At 47.1% G+C, this 21,756-nt stretch overlaps 1 protein-coding gene across 1 annotated transcript in view; it reads left to right on the top strand.

The window, feature by feature from the left end:
* Window positions 1-4,026, top strand: part of TG (thyroglobulin) — a 213,180-nt gene extending 209,154 nt beyond the window's left edge. The window contains exons 46-48 of the mRNA XM_069732367.1: window positions 484-624; window positions 2,521-2,711; window positions 3,772-4,026. Coding sequence (XP_069588468.1) covers window positions 484-624; window positions 2,521-2,711; window positions 3,772-3,869 — 430 coding nt within the window. The 3' untranslated portion in view covers window positions 3,870-4,026. The remainder of the gene's footprint in view (window positions 1-483; window positions 625-2,520; window positions 2,712-3,771) is intronic.
* Window positions 4,027-21,756: the final 17,730 nt, after the last annotated feature.

Below are 21,756 nucleotides of genomic sequence, written 5' to 3' on the forward strand. Positions count from 1 at the left end.
TCAGTGAGCAGAGGCATATAGGCTCCATCTTGTAATGGCTTCTCGATGGGTACATGAAGGTATAGGGTATAGGGGGCTGTTACACCCTACGGTAAACTCCAGATACCATAATATAAAGGGGCCGTTCACAGTCCGTGCTGCTTGTATGCACGTACAATGGAGGAGGCCGCTGCTTCCGTAAAGAGGAGTCCGCTTCCTCTTACAGTTCCTCTTTATAGGGGATTCTCTGCTGACAGAAATATGGAAATAAAACTTTGGAGGCAGAAAACCCCCCACAGTCCGTGGATTTTGTCAGTGTCGTCCAGTATTTTCCCAGACCCATAAACTTTGCTGATTTAGATCCGGCACTCAGATGAAAATCGCGGCCATCCCCACAGACCATCACAGGTACAAGCTGTGGAAAACCATGGACAGCGCTCGTACACGAAAGGGTGAGTCTCCGCGTTACCCCCTTGTCACTAGTGATCGTTCTTTATCCCTCAGCTCCAGCCTGGATCTTCCTGGTGATGTCACGTTGGCTTTTGGCATTCCCTTTCACCCAAACTTCAGAAGTCAGTTTTCCATAGATGAACAGAAGCTTTCCTTCCTGGTTATGCAATACTTGGCCAACTTTGTCAGAACGGGGTAAGTGCCATAGTGCAAAAAAAGGGCGATGAGTCCTATAAAAGGAACAGAAAAAGCAACTTTAAAAAAACGCAAATGATGTACATACACAGCACATATATGGTACACACAGCACACATGCACCTCATAGGACCCCCACATACAGCACCCTGTATAGTACACGTAGTGCTTATATAGTATACACGTAACACACATATATAGAAGGCCGACCATGTGCAAAAGTTTTAGACAGTTCTATTCATTCTTCAGTCAAAATATTCATTCTCTTTTTCTCCCCAAAATTCTTTCTACTACCACATATTACCAAATAACACCATAAAGTGGCCACACAATAAGGCCATTCAGTGTCCACACACTATGGTCAAACTAGGGGTCGTGGCTAGTAAAGGGGTTACTTGTAAGACATTTGGTGGTCTAGGGCAGTGAAGACAGTAATTGTAAAGCCTGTGGTGGTCTAAGGCAGTGACATCATTTATTGTATAGCTCCTGGTGTTCTAGGGCAGTGAAAGAAGCATGGTAGTGAGGGGTTATTACTAAAGGCCCTGGTGGTCTAGGGCAGTGAAAGAAGCATGGTAGTGAGGGGTTATTACTAAAGGCCCTGGTGGTCTAGGGCAGTGAAAGAAGCATGGTAGTGAGGGGTTATTACTAAAGGCCCTGGTGGTCTAGGGCAGTGAAAGAAGCATGGTAGTGAGGGGTTATTACTAAAGGCCCTGGTGGTCTAGGGCAGTGAAAGAAGCATGGTAGTGAGGGGTTATTACTAAAGGCCCTGGTGGTCTAGGGCAGTGAAAGAAACATGGTAGTGAGGGGTTATTACTAAAGGCCCTGGTGGTCTAGGGCAGTGAAAGAAGCATGGTAGTGAGGGGTTATTACTAAAGGCCCTGGTGGTCTAGGGCAGTGAAAGAAGCATGGTAGTGAGGGGTTATTACTAAAGGCCCTGGTGGTCTAGGGCAGTGAAAGAAGCATGGTAGTGAGGGGTTATTACTAAAGGCCCTGGTGGTCTAGGGCAGTGAAAGAAGCATGGTAGTGAGGGGTTATTACTAAAGGCCCTGGTGGTCTAGGGCAGTGAGTGATTTTTAATTTAGCTCTTGGTGGTATGGGCCAGGGGTTATTAGTAAAGGCACTTGTGATTTAGGCCAGTAAGAAGTTAGTACTACAGCCCTAGGGTTAGGCTAGGGTAGTGAGTAACTAGTACTACAGCCCATGGTGGGCTAGGTAAGTGAGTGGTTAGTAGTGTAGCCCCTGGTGGTCTAGTGAAGTGAGTAATTTGTAGTATAGCCCATTGTGGTCTAGGGTAGTGAACGGTTAGTAGTTAAGCCCCTGGTGGACTAGGGTAGTGAGTGGTTAGTACTAATGTCCCTGGTGGGCTTGAGTAGTGAATGGTTATTAGTAAAGCTCCTGGTGGTCTGGGGCAGTATGTGGTTAATAATAAGTTGTTATTGATAAAACCCCTGATTACAAAGAGCACAGAAGAGTTTAGTGGTAAAGTCCCTGATGGCCTAGAGCAGTGAAAGTTTACATGCCCTAAGTTATTTCCTGGAGCACCAGTCATTGACCACTAAGGCTATGTGGATCCTGGACAATGGCCTGGTTGCCAACCTGTTGAAAGCCCCCTGGCATCTACCCACACAGCCCCCATACTGTTGCCCGTACCACCCATGAAGGATGCTTTTATCCGGACAGCTGACTCCCTCAAGTGACTACCACCAGACCGAGGAGTCCCCACCGGCCGCCGTCAGCCCTGACTACCGAACATGACCCTGACAAGTGATGAATGTATAGCGGGAGCCTTACATGGGACTTCCTCTTAGACTATACACGATTGTTACTTCTTCTTTCGGAATGTTTAGAATAAATTGTGACATTTATATTTGTTTATTTTTTTCTCTTTCTTCCCAGAAACCCAAACTTTTCTTACAATTTTACAAGAAGGAGGAATGTGGCTTTACCATCATGGCCGGAGCACCGAGCGCACAGCGGGGGAGACAGATATAAGGAATTTACCGAGCTCTTACCAAATCATCAAGGGCTGAAAAAAGCCGAATGTTCATTCTGGAACCAGCTCATCCCGGCCCTGAAATCATCTGCAAGTGAGTGGCGGATCAAACGGCCCCGCAGGTGTCAGGGTAGAGGAAAGGTCAGGACTGCAGGTGTAAGGGAAGTCAAAGTGGGCTACAAGGCGAGACGAGGGCGCCCCAGAGAGCGCCGCACAGAATCCCCTCCCCCACCGCACATTATCAGCATATTACACCACCGTCACCGAGTAATGGCACAAGACGCATGACGCCGAGATCACAGACCACGAGATCCCAGACTAAAATCACATCAGCTGCTGCAGAAACTCTTTTGTGGAAACTGAGGTGTATAGTATAAGGTGCTGCAGATGCTGAGGTGTATTATGAGGTTCTGGAGCAGCTGAGGTTCAGTATGAGGATCTGCAGCAGCTGAGGTGTAGTATGAGATTCTGCAGAACCCAAGGTGTATTATGAGGTTCTGCAGCAGCCGAGGTGTAATATGAGGTTCTTCAGCAGCCAAGGTGTATTATGAGGTTCTGCAGTAGCCGATGTGTTTAATGAGGTTCTGCAGGAGCTGAAGTGTGTATTATGAGGTTCTGCAGCAGCTGAGGTGTGCATGATGAGGTTCTATAGCAGCTGAGGTGTGTAATATGGGGTTCTGCAGCAGCTGAGTTTTATTATTAAGTTCTGCAGCAGCTGAGGTGTGTTATGAGGTTCTGCAGCATCTGAGGTGCATTATGAGGTTCTGCAGGAGCTGAGGTGTGTATTATGAGGTTCTGCAGCAGCTGAGATGTATTATGAGGTTCTGCAGCAGCTGAGGTGTGTATTATGAGGTTCTGCAGCAGCTGAGGTGCATTATGAGGTTCTGCAGCAGGTGAGGTGCCTTATGAGGTTCTGCAGCAGCTGAGGTGTGCCTTATGAGGTTCTGCAGCAGCAGAGGTGTTTTATGAGGTTCTGCAGCATCTGAGGTGCATTATGAGGTTCTGCAGCAGCTGAGGTGTATTATGAGGTTCTGCAGCAGCTGAGGTGTACTATGACGTTCTGCAGCATCTGAGGTGCATTATGAGGTTCCGCAGCAGCTGAGGTTACGGCCTTACAATCTTTCAGGCTTTATGTGTTTCTCTCTGTGTTGCAGGTTTGCAGGACGGCTCCAGCAGGAATAGCAGAGACCTTGGATCACCATCTGCGGTGACTGGCAGCAGCCGGCAGGAAGACAAAGGCTCTTACTCCTGACGGATGTGAAACGATCCCGCGTCCTATTACATGACCGCGTCTTAGTCCAAAAAGACAATATTTCTAAAACAACTCCAACAATTCCTCCCGCGCAGCGTCTTCTACAATGAAAACCCTTTTTTTCTGTCTTTTCTTACAATAAAGTGATTGAGAATTGCTTCTTCTCGCCGCCTCGTCATTCCGACCTTTTCCCAGAAGGATTTTGTCCCTTCGCGTCCTCTGTATAATGTGCACAATCAAGATCAAAGTCAGTGAATGGAGAAATCGGTACGCTGCAAAACGTGTCTCAGCCTAGTCCAATGACTCCATCTCAAATCCTCACTTAGTGGGGTAGTTGTGGCACCCCAGGAGTTCAGGTACCGCAGTGGTATTGCCTTCCTCTCGGGGAGCGTAATGACATGCCTGGAGACAGGAGGAATCCCTTTGGCAGGTAACCTTACATGCAACACATTCTGACTCCAGGCCAGAAGGGGGAGCTCTACACCCGACTTGAAGGGAGCTGCTCTTTGTGGTCGGGAGGATGAGTCAGTTGCTAGGCAGTTGTTAGGCAAGCAGACAGTTGACAGTTGGTAGCAGACAGTGAAGGAGCACAGAGGTATTTAGGAAAGACTGCTACTGGGCCTCTCTAAGCTGAGCGCAGAAACCGGGTACCGAGAGCCCGAGGCTGAGGGGGACTGCAAGCCCCACGGCAGAATCGGAGAGCAGGAAACTAAAAGGGACTTGCTCACATAATACCTGAGGTACAGCAGCAATCAGAGTTCAGAGTCACCGTGAACAGAGACCCAAAAGAGACAGCTCAAGTTGCCTACCATGCAGGTACTGTCCCTGGACAGTGAAGAAAGAGGGCCTTGTTAGAGAGCTACAGGCCGCAAGGGACCACAGACCAGTGCATAGTGGAAGGCTCCCAAACTGACCTGTCAAGGGGATTTCCACCTGTCTTCAGGCTGTCTGGACTCCAGATACACCTGTTACCGGTACCCTGGACTGAGGCTGAATACCATCTCAGTAACCCAGGTAAAGATTGCAACCCTGTGTCCTCCAATTATTAGCGGCATTCACCATCCCTGCCAAATAAACCGGGAGCCCTGGGGACACCGCTTCACCTGTGGGAAACGACACCATCTTTGCTGCAGCACCATCGCCCCCAGAGGACCCCTTTAAGCAGCGTTGGTCACCTCTGACCGAGAACCACAGGTGGCGTCACCAACTTTCGTTATTTCCACAACTCTTTTAAAGACCATCCCTTTTACTTGGGCGCCAAGGGCCACGGACCGGGTCGCTGCTGCCACCTTGACCACCCCTTTAATTGCGACCGGTCCCGGTACCGAGTACCCCATGGCCCTGACCGGCGACTCATAGTCAACTACTGAAAAACCCCTTTAGTGCAACCTTACAGTCATGACTGAAAGTGTTTGCACCCTTGAAATTGTTCCAGAAAATGAAGTATTTCTCCCAGAAAGTTATTGCAATTAATTATAGACAGAGGACAACCCCTTTAACTTTTAAGGACCTATCTGTGTTGTCCAGCAGTACAGTACACCTCCACCTCCACAATAGCTCCCATAATATAATTTTAATGAGATGGCTCTGTTCATTCCATTCAAGTCTACACAGCAAAGCTGACAAATGAACTGCACAAAATGTCAAAAATCAAGCTATTGTGTCTGATGTAATAGACAGTGTAAAAAAACCTATACTGTTTAAATTATATGGGTCTACAAATCTAAATTTGTATAATGTGCTAATTTTTGTTGATAAATTTAAATTGTTAAAGAGTGGCTTCCAGCAAGTCAACCATCCCCAAGGTCCACTATAAAAACTGTTTCTGCCCCTCTCACATCATAGGTTCCTCATGACTCAGTCTAGAGCGGTAGCGTGGCTACTCAATATCACTTGATGATGATCAGTGCATTTCCCCCTGCTAAAAAAACTCGTTTTCATAACTTCTTCAGTAACAGGAACAAAGGCAGATACAATCTTGATAATGGTGATACTGTGCAAGAAAACAGGCTGAGAGTCATATCGTGGTGGCAGCGTTCAGTGTCATGTGCTGTTCTGTGTGGAAATCTAAGATAATATTCAGAACAGGGAAATTAGATCTGTGCAATATCTGCTGTAAATGGCCCCATATACAGAGCCAGCAGTTTCCCTACAGTGCTGGAGCCTGAGGGGGCCTAAAGTCCCCTCTGAAAAACATATGAATGCTCCAGTGTAAGTTTGATGCGGAGGACTCCTAGTTCGGTGCAGAGGACTCCTAGTTCGGTGCGGAGGACTCCTAGTTCGGTGCGGAGGACCCCTAGTTCGGTGCGGAGGACTCCTAGTTCGGTGCAGAGGACTCCTAGGTTGGTGCGGAAGACCACTAGTTTGATGCCGAGGACTCCTAGTTCGGTGCGGAGGACTCCTAGTTCGGTGCGGAGGACCCCTAGTTCGGTGCAGAGGACTCCTAGTTCGGTGCAGAGGACTCCTAGTTCGGTGCAGAGGACTCCTAGTTTGGTGCAGAGGACTCCTAGTTTGGTGCAGAGGACTCCTAGTTCGGTGCAGAGGACTCCTAGTTCGGTGCAGAGGACTCCTAGGTTGGTGCGGAAGACCACTAGTTTGATGCCGAGGACCCCTAGTTCGGTGCAGAGGACCCCTAGTTCGATGCAGAGGACTCCTAGTTTGGTGCGGAGGACTCCTAGTTCAGTGCAGAGGACCCTTAGTTTGGTGCGGAGGACTCCTAGTTCGGTGCGGAAGACCCCTAGTTCGGTGCGGAGGACCCCTAGTTCGGTGCAGAGGACTCCTAGGTTGGTGCGGAAGACCCCTAGTTTGATGCCGAGGACCCCTAGTTCGGTGCAGAGGACCCCTAGTTCGATGCAGAGGACTCCTAGTTTGGTGTGGAGGACTCCTAGTTCGGTGCGGAGGACCCCTAGTTTGGTGTGGAGGACTCCTAGTTTGGTGCGGAAGACCACTAGTTTGATGCCGAGGACCCCTAGTTCGGTGCAGAGGACCCCTAGTTCGGTGCAGAGGACCCCTAGTTCGATGCAGAGGACTCCTAGTTTGGTGCGGAGGACTCCTAGTTCAGTGCAGAGGACCCTTAGTTTGGTGCGGAGGACTCCTAGTTCGGTGCGGAAGACCCCTAGTTCGGTGCGGAGGACCCCTAGTTCGGTGCAGAGGACTCCTAGGTTGGTGCGGAAGACCCCTAGTTTGATGCCGAGGACCCCTAGTTCGGTGCAGAGGACCCCTAGTTCGATGCAGAGGACTCCTAGTTTGGTGTGGAGGACTCCTAGTTCGGTGTGGAGGACTCCTAGTTTGGTGCGGAGGACCCCTAGTTTGGTGCCGAGGACCCCTAGTTTGGTGCCGAGGACCCCTAGTTTGGTGCAGAGGACTCCTAGTTCGGTGCGGAGAACTCCTAGTTCGGTGCGGAGGACCCTTAGTTTGGTGTGGAGGACTCCTAGTTCAGTGCGGAGGACACCTAGTTCGGTGCGGAGGACTTCTATACAGTTGCTAGTCACTGATAGATTTATAACATTTCACACCCCTGGTCCTTGACGTGTCACAATCAGCAGAACTGTTGTCTGTTTAGGCATTGTATGGCGATTATTTCGGCATTACTTATTGGGGTATTATTTGGGTGATTTGTGATGGCACCATTTTGGCACAATATTGCAATATTATTTGGCCACTGTTATATGGAAATAGATGGAGGTATTATGTGCATCTATCATTGGTTCACAGTATGACGTTATAACTTTGGCACTGTATAGTAATATTATATGGGCACTGTATGGTTTTAACTAGAGAGAGAATATTGGTCCAGCCAATTGGTCCTGGTAACTGCCATTTCTTAATTACAATTCGAACTGAGGAAAGGTTAACTTGAAAACGCTTTGCTATCTTCTTATAGCCTTCTTCTGCTTTTGGCCTCCACCATTTTCAACTGCTCACAAGAACCCATGGCTGCTGTTTTTGGCACAAGGTTAGAGGAGGCTGGGTTTTTATAAAGCTGGGAAATTTGCATCATCTGGCCTTTCCTAATGATGGTAGTGACCAAGCCATAACCCTTACAGGCTAATTAAGGTCTGAAACGTTGGTCAAAATTATTTAAGTACACAAATCTCCAAGGGTGGCCAAACTTTTACTTCGGACCATTTTACTTTTTGTAATTTTTAAAATGTAAAAAATGTAAATATATGTTTTTTGGCCTAATATAGAAAGGTAATATGTCATCTTTAACTTTAAACCTATTAGAGATCATTTCATCTTCAACTTGCTTAACTGTTCACAATAATAGTAATTTTGACTAGGGGCGCCCAGACTTTTACATGCCAATGTATATGGCCAATGTATGTGTGGTGCCCCAGGGTCCTGGTCGTCACAGTAGCATTGCTTTCCTTATGGGGAGAGTGATGATACGTTTGGAAGCGATGAAGGATATCTTTTATCAGGTAATCACAATGCACACAACATGTTCACACTCCAGGCCACAAGGGGGAGCTTTTGATCCTATTTACTCAGTGACTCCCCTATATATATTGTGGTTTGGAGGGAAAGAGAGGTCAGATCGCCAGAGAGACAGAAGGGAGCAGACCGACCTAGAGGGTCAGAAGGTCTGAAGGGGCCATGTAGTCTGAAGTACTACAGCTCCTGGAAAGAGACATACAGAAAGCCGAACATTGTTCAGTGAGCATACAGGAGAGTGATATCAGGAGAGACCAGCTAAGAGCAGGCTGCCTCCTTCTGAGGCGCAGATAACCGGTAGCCGGACCACCGAGGTTGTAAGGAACTCTACGACTTACATCAGAGCGGCAGAACAGCTGAACTGCAAGTTACCTGTTCGCCTTAATACCCAGGAGGCACGGTGACACCTATAGGCACGTGCTAGAGTCCCTGTAAAAAGGCTCAAGTCACCAGTCATACGGGTTAGGTCCTATCCTATATGGGGGACAGAGAGAAGAACTGTGAGGACCTTATGTGAAGCCATAGGCAGTAAGGGACTACATCACCACCGCGCTAGAGGAAGGCTTTTAACCCCACCTGGTAAAGGGGACTCTGGATTCGCTTCCAAGTCGGCCGGACCCTGCCTGCCCTGTGATCTGGTGCCCTGGACTGTGGCTGCCTGAAGTCTTCAGTAAACCAGGTAAAGAGACTGCAAACCTGTGTCCTTGTTCTTTACTGCGCCATTCACCATCGTCCATCTACACACCGGGATATCTGGAGATTCACTTCACCTGTGGGAAGTTATACCATCTAGCTGCCATAACGTCACCACAGAGGACCCCTTAAAGCAGCGTTGGTCCCCACTGACCAAATACCACAGGTGGCATCACGAACATAAACTCTATTCACCAAAATCCCTTTAAAGACTTTCCCCTTTTACATGGGCGCCCAGGGCCACAGACCGGGTCGCCACCATGACATACCCCTGTGAACACCGCTGGACCCGGTACAGGGTACCCCACGGCCCTGGCAGGGCGTCTCGTATGGTTTTAACATTTGTTTACGGTATGGTGCCATTAACAGCACATTTTGTGTCAGTATAAATTAACTAGTGTACTTTACTATTATTTGTGTAATGCATGGCAGTATTATATAGGACATTCTCGTAACAGTGTTTGGATATTAATACCAAATGACTGTTTTATTCAGTCAATACATAGAAGTATACAGTGGGTAAAATAAGTATATGATACATTGCCGATTTTGCAAGATTTCCCATCTGCAAAGAATGTAGAGGTCTGTAATTTTAATCATAGGTACACTTTACCTGTGAGAGACAGAATCTAAAAATAAAGATCAGAAAATCTCATTGTATAATTTTTACATAAGTAATTTGCATTTTAATGCATATGTGAGGCACTGACCCCTGTTACAGCTAGGGGGCGCTGTTTGTGCTCTCCCTAGAATGCGCACGGAGGCGTAGTGAGGCCATTGAAGGGGTATTGCAGTCGCAGGTGTAGCTGTGATTGCAATAGTGAAGCAGTGACCAGGTAGGGGTCGCTGTGAGTTCTCCCCAGTTTGTGCATGGAAACGTATGAAGTCCATAGGTGTGCATGGCAGTCACGGGCGTAACGGTGACTGCAATGTAGTTTAATAGTAATAAATAAGGTTAGTCTTGGACATACTGTTTGTCCAAGACAGATTTGGGGAAAACCTGCTGGCCACAATGGCTGGTCATGGATGTGGACAGGTCTTGTGCCCGTAGGTGAACTGGAGGTAGACTGTCCTGTGCCCGAAAGAATGACTGGCATGTGTCACCGCTGCAGACAGGAGGATGTCAAGGTCTGTGTACTGCTGTGAGTAGAGACTGTGATGCAGCGGTGCAGGACACCCACGAGAACTAGTCAGAGGAGGACTAGCATGTGTAGTATCTGCAATTTAAAGGATGATGTGTACTATGAAGTGCTATGAACTGGTGTGAATTGAACACTGATCATACGCACTTAAGTTATATGCACTGAAGTTATATGCAGTTGTGTGGATTGGAACCTTTTTGTGTGAAGATAACACATTAAAGAGACTTTTTTTGTTTGAACTTTGTGGGTCACTGCCTCTTCACTGCGTATGGCGCTACCGCAGCACTACATATGAAATAAGTATTTGATACAATAGAAAAACAGAACTTAATATTTGGTCCAGAAACCTTTGTTTGCAATTACAGAGGTCAGATGTTTCCTGTAATTCTTGACCAGGTTTGCACACACTGCAGCAGGGATTTTGGCCCCCTCCTCCATACAGATCTTCTCCAGATCTTTCAGGTTTTGGGGCTGTCACTGGGCAACATTGAGTTTCAGCTCCCTCCAAACTTTTTCTATTGGGTTCAGGTCTGGAAACAGGCTAGGCCACTCCAGGAGCTTGAAATGCTTCTTACGGAGCCACTCCTTAGTTGCCCTGGCTGTGTGTTTTGGGTCATTTCATGCTGGAAGACCCAGCTATGACCCATCTTCAATGCTCTTACTGAGGGGAAGAAGGTTGTTGGCAAATATCTTGCGATACATGACTCCATCCATCCTCTCTTCAATATGGTGCAGTCATCCTGTCCCCTTTGCAGAAAAACACCCATCAAAGTATGATGTTTCCCCCACCATGCTTTATGGTTGGAACTAGGGTTGAGCAAAACGGGTCGAACATTTTCAAAAGTCGCCGACTTTTGGCGAAGTCGAGTTTCATGAAACCCGATCCGACCCCTGTGCGTGGTCGGCCATGCGGTACGCGACTTTCGCGCCAAAGTCGCGTTTCAATGACGCGAAAAGCGCCATTTCTCAGCCAATGAAGGTAAACGCAGAGTGTGGGCAGCGTGATGACATAGGTCCTGGTCCCCACCATCTTAGAGAAGGGCATTGCAGTGATTGGCTTGCTGTCTGCGGCGTCACAGGGGCTATAAAGGGGCGCTCCCGCCGACCGCCATGTTACTGCTGCTGATCTGAGCTTAGGGAGAGGTTGCTGCCGCTTCGTCAGAAGCAGGGATAGCGTTAGGCAGGGTCCATTAACCACCAAACCGCTTGTGCTGTAGCGATTTCCACAGCCCAACACCACCTTCGGTGTGCAGGGACAGTGGAAGCTCCTTTTTTTTTTTTTTTCCCCTCAGCGCTGTAGCTCATTGGGCTGCCCTAGAAGGCTCCCTGATAGCTGCATTGCTGTGTGTACGACGCTGTGCAAACCAACTGCTTTTTTCAAAGCACAAATCCTCTTGTTCCTTCCTTTCTGCACAGCTATCTTGTTTGTTTGTCCACACTTTTTATTTAATTTGTGCATCAGTCCACTCCTTATTGCTGCCTGCCATACCTGGCTGAGATTACTGCAGGGAGATAGTAATTGAAGGACAGTTCCTTTTTTTTTTTTTTTTTTTTTTTTTTGTGGGAGATTAAGATTGGCATTTCTGCTAGAGTGCCATCCCTGTCTGTGTCATCTCTCACTCAGTGGGCCATAGAAAGCCTATTTATTTTTTTGCTTGATTTGGGTTCCAAAATCTACCAGAAAAAATCACAACATCAATCAGTGGGAGAAAAATATTGGCCTCAGGGCTTGTGTGCCACTCCTGACTCCTGTGTGTGCCATCTCTCACTCAGTGGGCCATAGAAAGCCTATTAATTTTTTTGCTTGATTTGGGTTCTAAATTCTACCTGAAAAAATCAATACATAGTGGATGCTTTCCTGAAACGGAAAGTACTTGCAAGCAGCATAATACAAAGAATAGCAGGTTTACCCAGAATCCTTTGCAGTAGGCGGAGCTATGCAAATCATCTCTTTCCACCCCAGTCTAATCCACAGCGCTTGGAACCGCCAAGCGTGCAATGCTGCGGATTAGTTTCTAAATTTACACAGCCAACCAATTCCTACCTGTGGACACGTGTTTCGGGCTTTAGGCCCTCATCAGCACAGGGCTGGAATTGGTTGGCTGTATGGAGTGGGGCTCGGTGAGCAAGCGATACACACATGCTAGCCACCTTAGGGAGAGACACGCTTGGCGGTTCCAAGCGCTGTGGATTAGACTGGGGTGGAAAGAGATGATTTGCATAGCTCCGCCTACTGCAAAGGATTCTGGGTAAACCTGCTATTCTTTGTATTATGCTGCTTGCAAGTACTTTCCGTTTCAGGAAAGCATCCACTATGTATTTCCTTTAAGTAGAGGGCTTTTCGGTCTCTTTCGTCCCGCTACATTTAGCCCAACTTGGGTCTCTCCCTAAGGTGGCTAGCATGTGTGTATCGCTTGCTCACCGAGCCCCACTCCATACAGCCAACCAATTCCAGCCCTGTGCTGATGAGGGCCTAAAGCCCGAAACACGTGTCCACAGGTAGGAATTGGTTGGCTGTGTAAATTTAGAAACTAATCCGCAGCATTGCACGCTTGGCGGTTCCAAGCGCTGTGGATTAGACTGGGGTGGAAAGAGATGATTTGCATAGCTCCGCCTACTGCAAAGGATTCTGGGTAAACCTGCTATTCTTTGTATTATGCTGCTTGCAAGTACTTTCCGTTTCAGGAAAGCATCCACTATGTATTTCCTTTAAGTAGAGGGCTTTTCGGTCTCTTTCGTCCCGCTACATTTAGCCCAACTTGGGTCTCTCCCTAAGGTGGCTAGCATGTGAAAAAATCAATAAATCAATCAGTGGGAGATTAATATTGGCCTTTGGGCTTGTGTGCCAGTCCTAAGCGTGCCATCTCTCTCTCTCTCAGATAGTGGGCCATAGAAAGCCTATTTTTTTATTATTTTATTGGGTTTATAAATTTTCCCTGGAAAAAAAAAAAAAGTGGGAGATTAATATTGGCCTCTGGGCTTGTGTGCCAGTCCTGAGCGTGCCATCTCTCTCACAAATAGTGGGCCATAGAAAGCCTATTTATTTTTTTGGTTCATTTGGGTTCATAATTCTACCTGAAAAAATCAATCAATCAATCAGTGGGAGATTAGTATTGGCCTTTGGGCTTGTGTGCCAGTCCTAAGCGTGCCATCTCTCTCTCTCAGATAGTGGGCCATAGAAAGCCTATTTATTATTATTTTTTTTATTGGGTTTATAAATTTTCCCTGGAAAAAAAAAAAAAGTGGGAGATTAATATTGGCCTCTGGGCTTGTGTGCCAGTCCTGAGCGTGCCATCTCTCTCACAAATAGTGGGCCATAGAAAGCCTATTTATTTTTTGGGTTGATTTGGGTTCCTAATTCTACCTGAAAAAATCAATCAATCAATCAGTGGGAGAAAAATATTGGCCTCAGGGCTTGTGTGCCACTCCTTACTCCTGTGTGTGCCATCTCTCACTCAGTGGGCCATAGAAAGCCTATTAATTTTTTTGCTTGATTTGGGTTCTAAATTCTACCTGAAAAAATCACTAAATCAATCAGTGGGAGATTAATATTGGCCTCTGGGCTTGTGTGCCACTCCTGACTCCTGTGTGCGTCATCTGTCACTCAGTGGGCCCTAGAAAGCCTATTTTTTGTTTTATTTGTTTTCTAAATTCTCCCTGAAACAATCATTTTATTTTCTTTGGTTTCTAAATTATTCCTGAAAAAAATCATTTTTTTTGTATTTTTTTTTCTCTCAAGTCTCCCTGAAAAAAAAAAAAAAATCTGTGGGAGATTCATATTGCCCCTTCTGCTTGTGTGCCAGTCTTGACTCCTGGGTGTGCCATCTCTCTCTCTCTCCCCAATTGTGGGCCATAGAAAGCCTATTAATTTTTTTGCTTGATTTGGGTTCCAAAATCTACCAAAAAAAATCACTAAATCAATCAGTGGGAGATTAATATTGGCCTCTGGGCTTGTGTGCCACTCCTGACTCCTGTGTGCGTCATCTGTCACTCAGTGGGCCCTAGAAAGCCTATTTTTTGTTTTATTTGTTTTCTAAATTCTCCCTGAAACAATCATTTTATTTTCTTTGGTTTCTAAATTATTCCTGAAAAAAATCATTTTTTTTGTATTTTTTTTTCTCTCAAGTCTCCCTGAAAAAAAAAAAAAAATCTGTGGGAGATTCATATTGCCCCTTCTGCTTGTGTGCCAGTCTTGACTCCTGGGTGTGCCATCTCTCTCTCTCTCCCCAATTGTGGGCCATAGAAAGCCTATTAATTTTTTTGCTTGATTTGGGTTCCAAAATCTACCAAAAAAAATCACTAAATCAATCAGTGGGAGATTAATATTGGCCTCTGGGCTTGTGTGCCACTCCTGACTCCTGTGTGCGTCATCTGTCACTCAGTGGGCCCTAGAAAGCCTGTTTTTTGTTTTATTTGTTTTCTAAATTCTCCCTGAAACAATCATTTTATTTTCTTTGGTTTCTAAATTATTCCTGAAAAAAATCTTTTTTTTTGTATTTTTTTTTCTCTCAAGTCTCCCTGAAAAAAAAAAAAAAAAAAAAAAATCTGTGGGAGATTCATATTGCCCCTTCTGCTTGTGTGCCAGTCTTGACTCCTGGGTGTGCCATCTCTCTCTCTCTCCCCAATTGTGGGCCATAGAAAGCCTATTAATTTTTTTGCTTGATTTGGGTTCGAAAATCTACCAAAAAAAATAACTAAATCAATCGGTGGGAGATTAATATTGGCCTCTGGGCTTGTGTGCCACTCCTGACTCCTGTGTGCGTCCTCTCTCGCTCAGTGGGCCCTACAAAGCCTTTTTTTTTTTTTTTTTCCTAAATTCTCCCTGAAACAATCATTTCATTTTATTTGTTTTATAAATTCTTCTGTAAAAAATAATTTTTTTTTAATTTTTTTTTTTTCTGAAGTCTCCCTTTTAAAAAAAACAAACACAAATCAGTGGGAGATAAATATTTACATTTGCGCTTCAGTGACAGTCCTGCGTGTGTGCCATCTCATTTGTTGCCAACAACAACAGAGTGTGTAACATTGTGGCTGATTTTCGTTGTGGTCTCACCCACCTGTAAAGGGGTAGCTAAATCATACTGAAGTTATAGCTCACCGTGTAAGTTGTGTGACAGCAACAAATACCGTTCGTTTGGTAACGTTTTTAAAGCAATGAGGAAGTCTGGTGGAAGAGGTCGTGGCCGGGGGCGTTCATTGTCAGCTGGTAATGAGGGTAGTGGTAGTGGTGGAGCATCAGCTGGTCGTGGGAAAAAAAATATTGCACCTAAGTCTGGAGCTGTGGAGCCAGGTTCGTCGTCTGGCTACACAAGGCCTCGAACGCTCCCTTTTCTGGGAGTAGGAAAACCGCTTTTAAAGCCGGAGCAGCAAGAGCAAGTTTTGGCTTATCTTGCTGACTCAGCCTCTAGCTCTTTTGCCTCCTCTCGTGAAACTGGTAAATGTCAAAGCAGCGCGTCGTTAGTGGATGTTCACGGTCAGGGACAAGTCGCTTCCTTGTCCTCTTCAGCAAAAACAACAACAGAGAAGAATGCAGCAGGCGACACAACGGGTTACTCCATGGAGCTCTTTACACATACCGTCCCTGGCTTAGAAAGTGAAGCAGTTAACAGTCCATGCCCATTACAAGTTGAATCTGACATGGAGTGCACTGATGCACAGCCACAGCCAGACTACTATCCTGGTCCTTTGACTCAGACCACAACATTGCCATCGCAGGGTGCTGATCAAGAATCAGACCCTGATGAGACTATGTTGCCCCATCACAAACGCTATACCACCGACCGACACGGTGACACAGACGAAGTTGCACACGAGCTACAAGAAGAGGTAATAGATGACCCAGTTCTTGACCCCGATTGGCAGCCATTGGGGGAACAGGGTGCAGGCGGCAGCAGTTCTGAAGGGGAGGAGGAGGGGCCGCAGCAGGCATCAACATCGCAACAGGTTCCATCTGCCGGGCCCGTATCTTGCCCAAAACGCGTGGCAAAGCTAAAACCTGTTGGAGGACAGCGTGGCCATCCGGTTAAAGCTCAGTCTGCAATGCCTGAAAAGGTATCCGATGCTAGAAAGAGTGCAGTCTGGCATTTTTTTAAACAACATCCAATTGATCAGCGCAAAGTCATCTGTCAAAAATGTTCAACTACCTTAAGCAGAGGACAGAATCTGAAAAGTCTCAATACAAGTTGCATGCATAGACATTTAACCACCATGCATTTGCAAGCCTGGACTAACTACCAAACGTCCCTTAAGGTTGTAGCACCCTCGGCCAATGAAGCTAGTCAGCAACGCAACATCCCTTCCGGCAGTGTAGGGCCACCATTTTCCGCACCACCTGCAGTATCTGTGCAGGTTTCTTTTCCAGGCCAAAGCCGTCAGGGTCAGGGAATCACCAGTTTCGTAGTAGGAAACACTGCATCTAGGGCACCGGTGGCAACAATACCATCTCCCACCGTCTCTCAGTCTGCCATGTCCACCGGCACCCCCGCTAGTTCCACGATCTCCAGCTCTCCAGTCCAGCTCACCCTACATGAGACTATGGTTAGAAAAAGGAAGTACTTAGCCTCGCATCCGCGTACACAGGGTTTGAACGCACACATAGCTAGACTAATCTCGTTAGAGATGATGCCCTACCGGTTAGTTGAAAGCGAAGCTTTCAAAGCCCTGATGGACTACGCTGTACCACGCTACGAGCTACCCAGTCGACACTTTTTTTCCAGAAAAGCCATCCCAGCCCTCCACCAGCATGTTAAAGAGCGCATCGTCCATGCACTCAGGCAATCTGTGAGCACAAAGGTGCACCTGACAACAGATGCATGGACCAGTAGGCATGGCCAGGGACGTTACGTGTCCATCACGGCACACTGGGTAAATGTGGTGGATGCAGGGTCCACAGGGGACAGCAAGTTTGGGACAGTTCTGCCTAGCCCACGGTCTAGGAAACAATTGGCTGTAGCCGTTCGCACCCCCTCCTCCTCCTCTTCGTCCTCCTGCAGAAGCGAGAGCTCGTCCACAGACCGCAGTCGCACAACCACTCCATCCGCAGCTGCCACTGTTGCACACCAGGTCTCCCATTATGGGGCAGCTACTGGCAAACGTCAGCAGGCTGTATTGGCTATGAAGTGTTTGGGCGACAACAGACACACCGCGGAAGTTCTGTCCGAGTTCTTGCAGAAAGAAACGCAGTCGTGGCTGGGCACTGTAGATCTTGAGGCAGGCAAGGTAGTGAGTGATAACGGAAGGAATTTCATGGCTGCCATCTCCCTTTCCCAACTGAAACACATTCCTTGCCTGGCTCACACCTTAAACCTGGTGGTGCAGTGCTTCCTGAAAAGTTATCCGGGGTTATCCGACCTGCTCCTCAAAGTGCTTGGACTTTGCTCACATATCCGCCGTTCGCCCGTACACTCCAGCCGTATGCAGACCTATCAGCGTTCTTTGAACCTTCCCCAGCATCGCCTAATCATAGACGTTGCAACAAGGTGGAACTCAACACTGCACATGCTTCAGAGACTGTGTGAACAGAGGCGGGCTGTTATGTTTTTGTGGGAGGATACACATACACGGGCAGGCAGTAGGATGGCAGACATGGAGTTGTCAGGTGTGCAGTGGTCGAAGATTCAAGACATGTGTCAAGTCCTTCAGTGTTTTGAGGAATGCACACGGCTGGTTAGTGCAGACAACGCCATAATAAGCATGAGCATCCCCCTAATGCGTCTGCTGATGCAAAGTTTGACGCACATAAAGGATCAGGCGTCTGCAGCTGAGGAAGAGGAAAGCCTTGATGACAGTCAGCCATTGTCTGGCCAGGGCAGTGTACAGGACGAGGTAGCGGGCGAAGAGGAGGAGGAGGACGAGGAGGATGATGGGGATGATTATATTTTTAATGAGGAAGCTTTTCCGGGGCCACTGGAAATTGGTGGCGCGGCAAGGCCGGGTTCTGGTTTTTTGAGGGACACAAGTGACGTGGATTTGCCTGAAACTGCCCCTCAACCAAGCACAACCGCAGATTTGAGAACTGGAACTTTGGCCCACATGGCGGATTATGCCTTACGTATCCTCAAAAGGGACACACGCATAACTAAAATGATGAATGATGACGATTACTGGTTGGCCTGCCTCCTTGATCCTCGCTATAAAGGCAAATTGCAAAATATAATGCCACATGAGAACTTGGAACTAATATTAGCAACCAAACAATCAACTCTTGTTGACCGTTTGCTTCTGGCATTCCCTGCACACAGCGCCCGTGATCGTTCTCACACGAGCTGCAGGGGCCAGCAGACCAGAGGAGTTAGAGGGGCAGAAATCAGAAGTGGCGTTGGCCAGAGGGGTTTTCTGACCAGGTTGTGGAGTGATTTTGCTATGACCGCAGACAGGACAGGTACTGCAGCATCAATTCAAAGTGACAGGAGACAACATTTGTCCAGTATGGTTACAAACTATTTTTCATCCCTTATCGATGTTCTCCCTCAACCGTCATTCCCATTTGATTACTGGGCATCAAAATTAGACACCTGGCCAGAATTGGCAGAATATGCATTGCAGGAGCTTGCTTGCCCGGCAGCTAGTGTCCTATCAGAAAGAGTATTCAGTGCTGCAGGTTCAATACTAACAGAAAAAAGGACTCGTCTGGCTACCCAAAATGTAGATGATCTAACCTTCATTAAAATGAACCACAACTGGATTTCGAAATCTTTTGCCCCACCTTGCCCGGCTGACACCTAGCTTTCCTATGAAAAGGTCTTGCCTGTGGACTATTCTGAATGCCTTTTCCAATCTCGTAATTTTCAGCACCTGATTGTCCAGCATACGACATGTTTACACCTCACTAAATGGCCAAACTCCCCACACGGGGCCGTGGTATCGACACTTGGCGACAGCACCCGTGAGAGTGCAGTTTGTCTGAAGAGGTGGGTGAGCCCGCTTTTGGTCGACGGCACTGCCACTGGGCCCCTCCTAGTACAATAAAGTGTCTCTGGCGGTGGTGGTGCGCACCCAACGTCAGACACACCGTTGTAATATGAGGGGCCCTGGGCCTGTACCGCCGGCCACAAGACAGTTTCCCCCCACCCCAGCTCAAACAGTGCTCTACCACTTGCAAAATTATCTCACAGCTCCACCAATGTTTAGTCTATGCGCTGACATCCTTCAATGCCTGCCACTGACAATACCATTGTATTGACATTTTTGTTATGTTAGGCCTTCGATGCCTGTCTGTGGTCACTCCTTCCACTAGGCCTCCACTGACCACACCACTGCTGCCCGTGTACCCCTGGAACCAATTTAAAATTGCCTACAGCCATGTGTTATTATTTTAGGCCTTCGATGCCTGTCTGCGGTCACTCCTTCCACTAGGCCTCTACTGACCACACCACTGCTGCCCGTGTACCCCTGGAACCAATTTAAAATTGCCTACAGCCAGCCCAATTTTTTTATTTTAGGCCTTCGATGCCTGTCTGCGGTCCATTCTTTCAACTACTACTACACTGACCAGGGCACTGCTGCCCGTGTACCCCTGGAACCAACATCAGAAAATATAAAAATAAGTATTTTGCTTACAAAAAAGAAAATACTGGAGAGATATCAAATGCAGACATTTTAACATTAAAAACAAACACACAACTAAAATCTGGTACAGTACTAAAAATGGCCACCAGCTACAATTACTTTCTCCTGCAAGTAGTTAACTGAAAGGTTTTTTAAATTGAAAACACAGATATGGCATCCACCGAGTGTTGTCCTGTCGCGTCTTCTTTATATTATTGCCGAGAAGATGCAAAACAATGAAAATAATAAAATCATTAATTACCAAAATAATAGAGAAAGTCAACACCACATTGCAAATAAACATTCATTCCAAATAAAGAAGCAGGGCGCGTCCGAGGGTGAGTATATACCTAATAAGAATATAATCACCCTCGGACGCGCAATGCTTATTTCCAACAGCCTTCCTTCCTAAGAATCAGCCCTTCCGTGGTGTAGAGAGACGTTGTGTTACACTCCAAGGTGTTCCCCAGGTTGCCTTTCCTGAGCTTCGATCTTCCGGCTCTCGTTTAGTAGTTCTTGGAAACTACACTGCATTAGGCCTACAAATTGGGTATGGGGTGGAGAGAGATGGTGTGTTACACTCCAAGGTGTTCCCCAGGTTTCCTTGCCATTGCTTCGGTATTCCGACTCTCATTTAGTAGTTGTAGAAAAGTACACTGCATTAGGCCTACAAAATGGGTATGGGGTGGAGAGAGATGGTGTGTTACACTCCAAGGTGTTCCCCAGGTTGCCTTTCCTGAGCTTCTATCTTCAGGCTCTCATTAAATTGTGGTTAAATGGAACAACTGCATTTGGCGTACTAGTTGGTTTGGGGCCTACTATCGGTGTCTGCCACTCCTTGCTGTTCTCCTGGTTTCCTGTCCTGAAATTCCATTTTCAGGCTCTCGTTAAGTAGTTGTTAATGTTAGACTGCATTTGGCCTACTAGTTGGGTTGGGGCCTACTATCGGTGTCTGCCACTCCTTGCTGTTCTCCTCCACTGAACAAAGCTGTGCCGCCTGTTTACTACGGTTGCCAATTTTGAACTGCATTTCGACTACTTACTGATTTGGCCCTACTCTCTGTGTCAGCCTCTCATTCCAGTTGTCCTCCACTGCAATGCCCCCTGGTTATTCCTGTGTTACCAATTTTGAACTGCATTTAGCCCACTTTATTCTTTGGGCCTATATCTGTGTTTCCACTTCATCGTGCCCATTGCCCAGCCAGTGATAGATGAGTCTGCTGGTACATTGACCCATAACGCAACATTCCCCGTGCATGCTACACAACAACATTGTGACCCTGCTGAAAGTCAGGTTGCTCTTCCCGCATACCATACCACCTTACACGGGGACAAAGAGGAAGGTGCAGATGAAAGTGCAGGTTCCTTCATCAGGTGGGGGGAGGAATACTAGTTGGCGACGTCACTGGCACAGGGCCTCTCATAGTACGCAAAAGTGTTGCTGCCGGTGGGAGGCGCCCCCGCCGTGCAAACACACCGCTGTACTTTGAGGGGCCCTGTGCCAGTGCCAATGCCAACAAGTGGGCCCCCCCTGCTTGCTCAGGATCACAGCACTTGCAAAGTTGAAATACTTACCTCTCCCTGCTCCACTGCCGTGACGTGGTCCAGATTTCCTGGGCCCACTAATTACTTGAACCAGCCCTACCCCACACAACTTTAGCCAAATGACCCCCAATTTCAAATGCCTTCCAATTATTATAAGGTAAATTACGCTTGACAAGCTTCATTAAGAAGAATGGATGGTTTTGACATTAAAATGGGCACTCTAGGTGTTTTCCTGGCCCCCACTCACTGCCGACTATGCTGCCCCATTGACTTGCATTGGGTTTCGTGTTTCGGTCGATCCCGACTTTACGTCATAATCGGCCGATTTCACTCGACCCGACTTTTGAGATAGTCGGGTTTCGCGAAACCCGGCTCGACTCTAAAAAGGTCAAGGTCGCTCAACTCTAGTTGGAACGGTGTTCTTGGGTTTTGTACGCATCTTCCTACAAACACGGCGGGTGGAGTTGATACCAAAATTTCTATTTTGGTCTCATCTGACCACATGACCTTCTCCTATGCCTCCT

The sequence above is a fragment of the Ranitomeya imitator genome, chromosome 6 (genome assembly GCF_032444005.1).
Source record: "Ranitomeya imitator isolate aRanImi1 chromosome 6, aRanImi1.pri, whole genome shotgun sequence".
In the NCBI taxonomy this organism is placed as follows: Eukaryota; Metazoa; Chordata; class Amphibia; order Anura; family Dendrobatidae; genus Ranitomeya; species Ranitomeya imitator.